We start from the raw sequence: 12,464 nt of genomic DNA on the forward strand, positions 1-12,464 counted from the left end.
CAGCCACATATTTTTTTGTAATTCCTTAATAACTTAAGCCAGTCAACTGTTGCCAGTTTATCGCTGAAACTAAGATAGAAAAAACCCAATTTTACATTTAAAAAAATGTATGCACGATAAACACTTATACTTTAAGCAACCAGCCATATCAACATAATTTATATAAAAAACATTTCTGTATAACACAACTGACTTTAGTACAAAGATGGCTGTTCAGAGAAAGGAAGCTGATTGGAGTCTGACCAATCACTAAGTTTCCACTGCCAGCCATGTGACTACATTCCACTGCAGTTACATAACTCACAGCTTTGTTTCCTTTAAACAAAATACATATGGCTGACTTAAAAATATCTGTTTCTGATCTAAAGAAAACTATATATTTTTTGCATAATATTTATATAATTATTTTCCCTCTCCCACCCCACCCTCCTGTACTGAGGAAGCTAAAAGAAAGAAGGAAGGAAGGAAGGAAGGAAGAAAGAAACTAAAATGAAGGCCAGACCCCTGACGGCAACCTGTCAATTACAGATTTCTGAGAATGACTTTGAAAGTGCCACTGTTGTTTTCCTTTCAAAACATGTTCGAGGTAATAAAACATATCAAAAGAACAACCCCCCCCAAACAAAACCCCACCCCCACCCCCCCAAAACAACCCAACAACCAGTGACCCCTCCCAAAAATGTTTCATAAATATTTATGCAAGCGCCTAACATCACCTTTTTTTTGCAAGTATTTTAAATAGAAAAAATGACCTTTTAAGCAGTATAGCTGTTAAAACAGAACTAAATGAATGGTGTTTTACTTCTCTGTCATCAGATAGGTCACATAGCCCCTCCCCCATATTCCTCCCAATGTGTATAGTTCAGATGAAAGGAATGAAGTGGATTTTTCTGGAAGGCAAACAAAAGGAAATGGCATGGTGCCATATTTGCAATTAAGATGGTTGATGATGGGTGTTTCCCACCCTTGGATATTGGCAGTTGTTTGAGCCTAGCATTCAAGTCCTCTTTACACCAGCAGTGGAACAGAAGACCTACAGAAGGAATTTTCATCGGTCTGCCTTGAACTCGTGATGAAATTCAGTGACCAATCTGCAAGGTGAAGGGGTTCAAAAATGAAATCAAAATGCTCCATTTTATTTTTCATTTTTGTTTGTTTAAGGAACACTTATCTCTTGGCAAAGCACCGGGTTTCCCGTGTGGCAGGCAGCGCTTTGGGCAGTGCTTAGACAAGGCACAGGAATTTCTGCTGTGCGTTCTTCAAAAAAGAAAGACAGAAAGGAAAGAAAAAGAAAAGGGGGGGGGGTAAATAACAGCCACCAATAGAGGACAGCTGTATTGATTTGAAAGTTGGGAAGGTGGCCAGACAACAAAACCTTCAATACAGCTGCTAACAACTGGGTTCTCTCTTTGCTTCTAGATAGTACCTTTGAGAGATGGTTACAACAGTGAAGAAAAGAATATGGTGGTGACACAAGCCCACAGTGCCAAGCTCCGAGAACTGCTCTGTCCACAGAAACAGAACTGTGGATGCCCACTCTTCTCTTATACAATCTGGCCCTCAATTTGATATGCTCAGTTTCATCAGGAGGCTCCCCATATGGCTATGAATGCCAGAGTTGAATCACATAGTTTCACTCACCTACCAACAGCTTGATGCTCAAAAACATACACCAAGATGAGGGCAATACCTTTCATTTTACCTTTCATTCTCTGGCATTCTTTTGAAATAGTTGAGAGGCAACCACTTTGTGAAGGGATGGAGGCTAGTTCAGGTACAGTGAGGAGGGAAGAGAAATGTGGAGGAGCTATATTGTAATGTCTTATTTTACCTAACTGAGGAAGATGGGTCTGTGCCACTGCTGACATGTTCCAACTCTACAGAATCAGCTCTTTAACCATTTCTCCCCTTTAAAAGCATTTGACACAAGATTTTGTGCTCAAGACTCCTTCTTGTTATATTTTCATTCTTCAACAAGCAAATCGCAACAGACACTATAGGAACTGAAAGCTCATCACCAAAGCTGGTGTGGCTGTATCTTTTAACATTGCATACATATTGCATACCTGACCTTGGACAACCCTTCTGATAACCAAGCAGGGGCCGCAGCTGAGACTTATGGAACATTCTTTGGGGTCTGTCCTTACCAAGACTGGGGTCGAGATATTTATTTTATTGGGCCAATGACTTATTTGCCCAATAGGCAGAACTGCAAAATCCAAAACCTGACTCAAACAAGCATTTAAAAAAAAAAACACCTTCACATATCTCAGCTAATGCAAAGTCTAGAAATAATTTGCTCTTAACGCAAACTCCCTCACCTAATTTCATAGAGCATGGTGCTGTCACATCTCCTTGCTGCTTTGGCCTTATTAAAAATCACATCACATACAAGCCATTTTAAGACTTCCCCCCCACCACCCTCATCTCCTGTTTGATCAATACTACAATGGAAACACAGAGAGAGAGAGCGAGAGAGAGAGACAGAAAAAAGAAAGAAAGAGAGAGAGACACACAGATACATGGTAAAAGTCAGGTACTATTCCCTCCCTCCCCAAGATGGAAGACTGGGTTAATTTTAACATCCAATACCTGATTTAGATCCCCCTTTCCTGTATAAAGAAATTGCATCCCCTTGGTGCTCATCCCCTTCTCCCCAAAAATATGTAGATTCAGATTCTGTGATTAAAAATGGAGCTATTCCCACAACTGCATCATCAGATGCTTAACCCGACTCTTTAAGAGACTATGAACCTTGTTTCTTTAAGCATGCAACTTCTAAGAGGAAAAACCACTAGTACAGCCATGTGGAACCCAACTTAAGAGCAGTTTCTCACTTAAGGGAGGCACCAAATAATTGGTTTTGAGAAGTAAAACTCTAACCATGTGGTACTGTGGTTCCTGTAGCTAAATCATCATAAAAGAGGGGAGCAGAAAGGGAATATAGGCATATATGTATGAGCACTTGACAGGAAGTGGCCGCAGTGTGTGGTCAGATGTTGGTGCTTATGTTGCATGGGGGAAGGAAGCAGAAGGAGGAGCAAAGTTCAGAGGTCAAACCGATGTTTCCAGACTGTGTAAAGAGCTTTCTGGCTCCAGAATGGTGTCCTCAGCTATATCGCCGTCCACTGCATTGTTATTTTTGTTGAGGGGTGAGGACTCGCCTGGGCTCTCCCCACTTAGCTTTTTGAGTCCTTCATCTTCTAGGTCTTGATCAGCATCATCAAGGGATGGGGTCCGAGGCTCGTCTTCCTCCAGGATGAACTCTGGGTGAGTCATGAAGTTATGAATGGAGCTTCTGGATTCGGGTTTCTCGAGACCTTCATACAAGGAGCTACGGAACGCATTCACCACTTTGATCTGTACCAAAGGGGGATTGGGGAGGAAGAAAACAAGCAAACACAGAAGTCAGTGGTGGCCAAAGGGAGCCCTTAAGGACTTCAGGGGAAAGAAGAACGCAACCAAGTATAACAAAAACAGCATCAGAGGCAGCAGCAACAAAAACAGTAGTTTTAAACAAAAACTAAAATCAATATGAAAAGAGGATCTATGAAGAACCAGAATGGCCACATGGGTCAAAGGTCAGGCACTACAAGTGTGATGGGGCAACCAACTATGAGGAGGCTTCAGAAGCTGCAAGAAAAGACATAAAACATTTCTAAGACAATAGCTTTGGAATGCATGGACATTCAAAGCACAATCGTTCTCAAATATGTGCCTGTGTATTCAACAACAACAAAAAATACCCAAATAAGACAGCTCAAAGTGGTGAGTTAAACATATACACTCACAAAGTGTGATTTACTTCAAGGCAAAATTAGGGTGGGAAGTGACCGTGTCAGTTTTTAAATTTTCAAACCAAAACAGATTAATTGGCTGAATGTGCCACAAAAGAAAAAGAAAAAAGGTTGAGATCATGTACTGCAGCAAATCCAAGCAGATGCCAATAATGATGAACGTACCAGTGAGCATGCAAGAGTAAACTAGATGACAGTTGCTAAAATGGAGCCAACATTGAGCCACCATAGAGTTACCAGGCTTGGAAACTGACCAGCATTCACCAAGAGCAGTTACTAACTTCAGAATTTGTTCTACACCTGTGTCAAGCACTCACACCTGCTCTGGGCAGGAGCTTGTCAGTGTACTTGGCCTGTGAAAATAAGACCCCAAATGCCTCAGGGATGGGCACTCTATTATCAGCCTTGTGTACAATTCTGGCTGATTGCAAAGAAACGAGACCTCTACACATATGGCTCTTGAGCAGCTCTGCCTGCAGTTCTAAACACACTGGACAGCAAATTGTTAAACTGCAACCCACTTTGGCAGTTTTGAAAATCTCAGACAGATTCCCAGTCTGAATCCCAGACTGATCCCAGGAGGGCAATGCTATTCCTCCAGCACCCATATAAATCACAGTTTGCTCGGTCACGAAGGAAAAGTGCAAATTGCAATGCAAAGTCATTGTGGACATTGGAGCTGAGGCATCTTCCCCTTATAGGATGCAGCATAGTTCTGCAAAAGTTATGTTCAGCCAGACAAACCAATACAACAAACATGGAAGTGTGATGATCATGGCTTGCTATATTCCAGACTAATAATATATACATTAGCAAGGATCTGGATGCAATGTATAATTCACAGAAACACATTCCAAAAGCAAATTAAAATATATAACACAGCAATTCATATTTTATGCAGAGATGGCACAAAATTCATAACAGGTTTTTAGATCTGTTAAACTTCAGGCCCAGAAAAGACTCAGTTCCCCCTTTTATACCGAATATTCACAACTTATAATATAGTGGTAGCGACATTCCTATGCCATTACAGAAAACATGTTTTCATGCTTCCAGTTTTTACCATAGAGATATAATCCCCACACATAGCAATATTCCAACCTAGGAAAAATTTTGCAGAGCACTCTCAATCTCTACTGGTAGCCCACTGTATTAAAGTTATTGCTTTCAAATTTCACAGGCCTCAACATTATTCTGAAGTGTCATTATCAATATCTCCAAGATGGCAGTTTATTTATTAAAAATTTCTTGTATACCGACTCTTCCAAAGACTCTAGGTGGTGAACAATAACAATAATTTTAAAAAACCAAAGGGCGAAAGCCTGGCAAAAAGATAGGTCTTGAGAAGGGCCTTGAAAGCCACTAAGGAGGGGGCTGAACAGACTGTGTGTGGAGGGGAGGGTGTTCTAAAGAACAGGGGCAGCCACAGAAAAGGCCCTCCTACGGGCCCAGACACTACGCACTACACCAGGGCCCAGGACGCTAAGGAGGGCCAGCTGAGAAGACCTCACAGGATGGGATACAACTGACTGAGAGAGGCGATACCAAAGATATTATTAATTATTATTTATTCTTATTTATTATTATTAGATATTAGTAGATATTAGATATATTTATTATTATTATTATTATTATTATTATTTACATTTCATATCCTGCTCTTCCTCCAAGGAGCCCTGCTCTTCCTCCAAGTACTACATACTTAAGTTTCTCCTCACAACAACCCTGTGAAGCAGGTTAGGCTGAGAGAGAAGTGACTGGCCCAGAGTCACCCAGCAAGTATCATGGTTGAATGGGGATTTGAACTTGGGTCTCCCCGAGTCCAGCACTCTAACCACTACACCACGCTGGCTCTACATATAGCTGCTAAACCCATAAGGGTTTTGTAGGTTAGAACCGGCACTTTAAATAGGACCGGGAAGCCAACAGGCAACCAGTGCAGTGACTGTAAAAGAGTTGTAACACTATCAAATCTATGGCCACCCTTGAGGAAGCAGACTGCTGCATTCTGGGCTAGTCGAAGCTTCCAAATCATATTCAAAGGCAACCCTAGGTAGAGCATGTTACAGTAATCCAAGCAAGAGATAACAAAGGCATCAGTTACTGTTGCCAGGGCCTGCCGGTTGAGAAAAGGCCGTAACTGGTGAACCAACTGAAGCTGGGCAAAAGCACCCCTGGCCACGGCCTCCACCTGCTGTTCAAGCAGGAGCCGCGGGTCCAGAAGGATCCCCAGATCACAAACTGACTCTCTCAAGGGAAGCACAACCCCATCAAGAGATAAACTCACACATGGCAATTGGCCAGATCTCAAACTGAACAAGAGCAACTCGGTCTTGGAGGGATTAGGCTTGAGCTTCTTTTGGCCCATCCAGGTCCTGACCGTTCTGAGCTACACAACGGAATACGTAGCTTGGGAGTGCTCCTGGATCCAAAGCTCTCCCTGGTTTCTCAGGTTGGCAGTGGCCAGGAGTATTTTTTCTCAGCTTTGGCTGATCCGTCAGCTATGTTCATTTCTAGAGGTAAATCACCTTAAAACAGTGGTACATATGCTGGTAACCTCCAGACATGACTACTGTAATGCACTCTATGTGGGGCTGCCTTTGTATGTAGTCCGGAAACTACAACTGGTACAGAATGCGGCAGCCAGATTGGTCTCTGGGACAACACGAAGGGACCATATAACACTGGTTTTGAAAGAACTGCACTGGCTGCCGATATGTTAGCGGGTGAAATACAAAGTGCTGGTTATTACCTATGAAGCCCTTAATGGCTTGGGACCAGGCTATTTAAGAGAGTGCCTCTTTTGTCACAAACCCTGCTGCCTGTTACGATCTTCTGGAGAAGTCTGGTTAGGGTTGCCACCAGCTCGTTTGGTGGCAACCCAGGACCGGGCTTTCTCTGTTACTGCCCAGGGGTTTTGGAATATGCTCCCTGCTGAAATAAGAGCATCTCCTTCTCTGTTTGTTTTCAAGATGACCCTCAAGATTTTCCTGTTCTTGCAAGCATTTAATTATAATTAATTTAAATAATTTAAATAATTTGTTTTCATAACTCTCCTGTGTATATTAATGTGTTGATTTTTAAATATTTTAAATCTTGTACACTGCCTAGAAGCCACCTAATGGCACAGTGGGGAAATAACCTGTCCAGTGAGCAAGAGGTTGCTGGTTTGAATCTCCACTGGTATGTTTCCCAGACTATGGGAAACACCTATATCAGGTAGCAGAGATATAGGAAGATGCTAAAAGGCATCATCTCATACTGCATGGGAGACAGCAATGGTAAATCCCTCCTGTATTCTATGAAAGACAACCACAGGGCTCTGTGGTCACCAGGAGTCGACACCGATTTGATGGCACAACTTTACTTCACACCGCCTAGAGATGTACATATCAGGCAGTATAAAAATATGACAAATAAAATAAATAAATAAAATGACTTATAGTATGGCTGAAACTTCACATCACCCGACTATTTTAGACATAATGGCTAACACAGTGCCATTAACATAGTGCCATTACACGCCCAGCACTGTACCTCCAGTGACTGTTGCTGGTGTCTATCTTATGTTTCTTTTAAATTGTGAGCCCTTTGGGGACAGCGATCCATCTTATTTATGTATTATTTCTCTGTGTAAAGTGCCCTGAGCCATTTTTGGAAGGGCGGTATAGAAATTGAATAATAAATAAATAAATAAATAAATAAATAAATAAATAAATAAATAACAACATAGCACGTGACATTATGTTTATGTTGTAATGTGTTCATGCAGTTGCACAAGAGCACTCTTGAGCAAGCACAAACATTGCACAAATGGAGTTTTGCGGCAACAAGGTCATTGGAAATAATAACTGCACCACTGTGCAACTGCGTATGTGCTATTTCTGTGCTTGCAGAAGAAGGCTCTTGCACAACTGCATGAACACTAGGGATGTGCACGGAACCACGGAAGCGTGGTCCGGCACTGGGGAAGTGTGGCTTTAAGGGCGGGGGGGGGGGCTTAGTGCTTACCCCCACCCCCCACCGCTCTTCCCCCTCCGGCGCTGGACTTTTCTAAAACGTTTTTGGGGCGGCAGAGTTCCTCCCTGCTGCCCCTGCCCCCGTCGTTGTCTCCCGATTTTACAAGTAGTAAAAGCTGGCGCCACACATGTGCCCATTGCGGCGCACGTGTGCCCGTTGTTGCTGCCGGCGTGCGCGCTGCATACGTCACAATGATGTATGTGGCATGCGCGCGCACCGCGACGAGCACATGCATGGCGCCAACTTTTACTACTTGTAAAATCGGGAGACAACGACGGGGGCAGGGGCGGCAGGGAGGAACTTTGCCGCCCCAAAAACGTTTTAGAAAAGTCCAGCGCCGGAGGTGAAAGAGCAGCGGGGGTAAGTACTACCCTCCCCGCCCTTAAAGCCATCCCCCACCCCCGCCGAACTGCCTGAATTCTGGACCAGTCCGGAGACCTCTTGCATGGCCCCGGACCGGTCCGTGCACACCCCTAATGAACACATTAGAACATGCACATGTAACATTACACAGTATGTCAGCCACTGTTATACATTCATACAAGTTGTCTGTACACACATATATGTTTTAGTGAAATGACTGCCCATGTGTTCATTTTAAAAGTGAACCTGGGTACAGATACCCTCAAGCATAGCATACAGACAGGAAATAGACTATTGTATGTGCATTGAACACAAACCTGTGATTACTGTATGAACATATACTCTACACAGATTGTCTATGCATGGAACATCAAATGTGAATAGAGCTCTTGCGTATTGAAAAGATCAGCTACTGCATCTTCTCTGCCAACTGGCATGGCAAGGGGCTGTTTCTAGTATCTAAGCAGTGGGTAGAAGCCTTCACACACCTACCACTTTCCCTCTGCAACAGAGGCAGGCAGCGTTGGCTGTCCAGCTGTTGTTGAACTACAGCTCCTATCATCCCAATTTATTGTGGCTGGGGATTATGGGAGTTGTAGCTTAATAACACTGGAAAGCCAAGGTTGTCTACCCCTGCTCGACCCATGCACTCAGGGCTGCAGGCACAAGGTTCATGACACAAACACAGGTCTAGAACATGGCTGGGGAAAGAATGGCTGCAGTAGGGGAACAGTAAGGGGAAGCAGTGGGTGGGGGGGAAGTTAAGCACCCTGTTCCTGCCCACTGCTTAGCCCAATTCAGACATTATGTTGCATAAGTATACAGATGTCTGTATGCTGGTATGTGCATTTGTGGGAGTGGCTGTACCTGTGTTCATTTTAAAAGTGAGCCTGGATACAGGCCCTTCAAATGCATGGTACAGATAGGAAGTGTACTGCTGTACCTGCATTCAACGTAACATGTGAATGACTGAACCTGGGTACACATCTGTACCTGTGTACACTGTACCATTGTTGTATGAATGTTGAATATTACATGTGAATGGGTATCTTCTCTTTTGCAAATGGCCCTCACTCACACCATTTTCCAAAGGAGAATTGTAGGCCAAGGCTTCAGTCTACAACAGGAGTTCTCAACCTTGGATCTTCAGATATTTGCAGATTACAGCTCCCACCATCCCCTGACACAATGGCTGCTGTGGCAGGAGATGATGTGAGTCGTAAACCCCTGGTCTATAACGCAGTCAGTCTACAAGGTGGCAACATACAGCTTAGATTGAATCTACACAAAACCTGTGAGAGTGGAAAATGGGATCCAGATGTTTCCAAGTCTCAGTTCACTGTTACTTCAAGAATTCACTGATACACTTTTGATAATGAGTGAAAAGTGACATTCAAGTCATGAAGTAGATTTGAAAGGTCTGAATTGCTCCTGCGAACAACATTGAGTTTGCACTGCCTCTGCATATGTGCATTGGTGAAGCTCCATTGCATGGACAAACTTCAGTTCAGGCAATGAAATATTTGGTTCCAGTTTAATTGCCCAGACTGGCATTTTAATCCAGCCTAGCTCATTTTTCTAGTTATTCCTGAAGTGTCAGGAACTAAGGTTGAATCCTCTGTATTCATCTGTGTTAGTGCCTTCATTTTCCCTTTATGCATTCCTCCTGAAGTCTTCTATCTTATCAGCATGGCTCTCTGTGCTATATAGTGATGGTGTATTTATCAGAACAAATTCTATAGATGCTTCATAACAAATAACTGAATCACGCTACTATCTAGACAGTTATTGCCTGCTGTTTGAAGTGACATAATGTCTATGGAAGACAAAGGGCCAACCAGGCTATTTGGTATTGGAGCAAACTGTCCCTGATTGCTGTTCGCAAGGCCTAGTCATTTGAATAAACTTTGTTCACTGCTCCAAGACCAATACCCGATTGTTGGTTTTAAGAAGTGTCTCGCTGAATCAGACCTAGCCCAGCATTCACGCTGCAGCAGCAGCCAGTTAGATGCATCTGGGAAGTTGCATGATAATCTGTTCTCAGGATCTGGTAATCAGAGGTATACTGAATCTGTACATGACAACTCCATCCAGCTACCATGGCTAATACTTGCTGATAGACCTATCTATGAATCTGTATCCCTTTTTGAAAGGCATCTAATATGGTGAGAGAAGCCAGTCTTATGGTCACGAGTATGAGTTGCCCCTTTGCTAAGCAGGGTTTTCCTTGGTTTGCATTTGTATGGGTGACATGAGCACTGTCTGCTATAAAATATTCCCCTTAAAGGATAGGGCTGTAGTTCAGAGGTAGACATCTGCTTTGCATGCAGAAGGTTCAATTCTTGACATCTCTAGTAGGGCTGGGAGAGACTCCTTCCTGAAACCTTGGAGAAACCGCTGCCAGTCTGTGTAGATAATACTATGCTAGATGGACCAATGGACTGACTCGACTTAAAGCAGTTCCCTATGTTTCTATAGTGGCCATCACTCTATCTTATTTATAACAATGCAAGCCTCATCTCATGATCATCTAAACCTGGTTTTGAGGGAGATAATCCAGGGTTGCATGCTCATGTGAACCAGGACAAAGCCCCCAAGCCTTGGTCATCTGAATCTGGGTAGCCCTGCTGCTAACTGTCAATCCTAACCCAGGTTAGTGAAAAGTAGGAGCCCCAGTAACCCAGTAAGGTTGTTGATCATGTGTCTGCTTTTCCCCGTTTTTGTAGGTCCCGGCTGCCAGCCATCATATTTATCAGAGAGCACTGCAGCTAGAGGGGCTGTGATCTGTGGATGTGTTGCTCTATACAGGACACTCTGTGATCATCTACTCAACATAGTTTGAGTGGGGCTTGTCCCACCTCCTTCCCCCTCATGCCAATCAGAGGGTGGCTGTGATGTAATGAGGTATTCCTTACTGCTGGCAGCACAGTGTATTGTGGGAGGTCTCTCCCAATACCCGGAAGGCTTTCCCTGGTCCCAGCTCTCACCAGCCATGATTGTCTGGGTGGTTAGTTAGGAGAGCCAAACGGAGGCTCTAGTCGTCTGTGGGGATCTGGCTAAAGACTCCCCTACTCCAAATCACCCCTAGATGATCACATACAAAGTCCCTGCATTTGGTCCTTCCTTTACATGAAAATGACAGGTTATGGGCACATTTGCCAAAGCTCAATCACAGTAGATAGACAGATAAAGCCACAATTGCCCTTAAATTATGCTGCTAGGCTAGCCTCAATTTTCTCTTCATAACTAATTCTTGAGTTCACTAGCTGCTGCGGGAAAAATGCTATTTTCTACCTGGGGTGAAAGGCTATCTTGTTCACCTGGAAAATGTAGGCAATTATATTTGTGTGATTCATTTGGCTAAACTATCTGATTTGGTTACCATATTGCCAGGAGACTAAAATGGAAACATTGCTGAAATTCAATACCCCTGTCCACCTTAAAAAACATAAGGGAACTCCCAGAGATCTTTGGTTTCAGAGTGCTGGCATACACAGAAACACCAAAGTGTGAAAGCACTAATTGAAAACAGTATAGTATGGCAACTCAGTCCACAAGATCATTTGGCGTATATCAGAGTGAGGCCCCAAGAGGCAGGACAATTACTTTTGTGGACAGTGGTAAAACAGCTCTGCAGACACAAGTACAGCCCAGTCTTGGGACCTGAAAATGCATTTAACCTTGTTCAACTTGTAGATGAGTCTTAATCAACAGGCTCACACACACTGGCATGGAGAACGGAGATCCCCAGGCTTAAGGGAACACGCGCTCATCTGGATAGCTCTGACATGGAATATACTAGCAGTACTTTCATTATAGAGCCAAATGGCTTCACCTATTGAACTAGCTTGAAAGGCGGTGGGGGGGGAGGGGGCGGGCAATGCTGGGAAGCTGGAATTCAAAACTGAAGTATGTCAAGCACCTAGTGGATGGTTACAAAATAGCACTGGATCTAGAGTGCATGCGGAGGGCAAGGAACAAGGAGCTGAAGCCAAATGCAGAAGTCACAGCAGTTCCTTGGATGCTGCAGGGCAGCACAAAACCACCAAAATCCAAAGACCACATAGAGCTGGGAAACGTCTACCTGAACAAAGGTTATTGGTGGCTCTAGGTTTGGGCCTCTCAGAAACAGAAGGCTTGTTCTCACAATAATGAATAGGATAGGAGAAAGCTCCTCCCCTAGTTCTGGAGTGGTATTTATTTAGTTACAGGTTGAGTATCCCTTATCCGGACGGCTTGGGACCAGAAGTGTTCTGGATTTTGGATTTTTCCAGAATATTTTGG

At 43.6% G+C, this 12,464-nt stretch overlaps 1 protein-coding gene across 8 annotated transcripts in view; it reads right to left on the minus strand.

The window, feature by feature from the left end:
• Positions 1 to 655: 655 nt before the first annotated feature.
• ATP2B4 (ATPase plasma membrane Ca2+ transporting 4) overlaps positions 656 to 12,464 on the minus strand; it is a 234,218-nt gene continuing 222,409 nt past the window's right edge. For 6 of the 8 annotated variants that reach the window (XM_053250136.1, XM_053250139.1, XM_053250132.1 and 3 more), the window contains one exon: positions 656 to 3,360. In XM_053250136.1, coding sequence (XP_053106111.1) covers positions 3,055 to 3,360 — 306 coding nt within the window. In that variant the 3' untranslated portion in view covers positions 656 to 3,054. The remainder of the gene's footprint in view (positions 3,361 to 12,464) is intronic. The other 2 variants (XM_053250138.1, XM_053250137.1) reach the window with 1 other exon arrangement.

The sequence above is a fragment of the Hemicordylus capensis genome, chromosome 4 (assembly GCF_027244095.1).
Source record: "Hemicordylus capensis ecotype Gifberg chromosome 4, rHemCap1.1.pri, whole genome shotgun sequence".
Lineage (NCBI taxonomy): Eukaryota > Metazoa > Chordata > Lepidosauria > Squamata > Cordylidae > Hemicordylus > Hemicordylus capensis.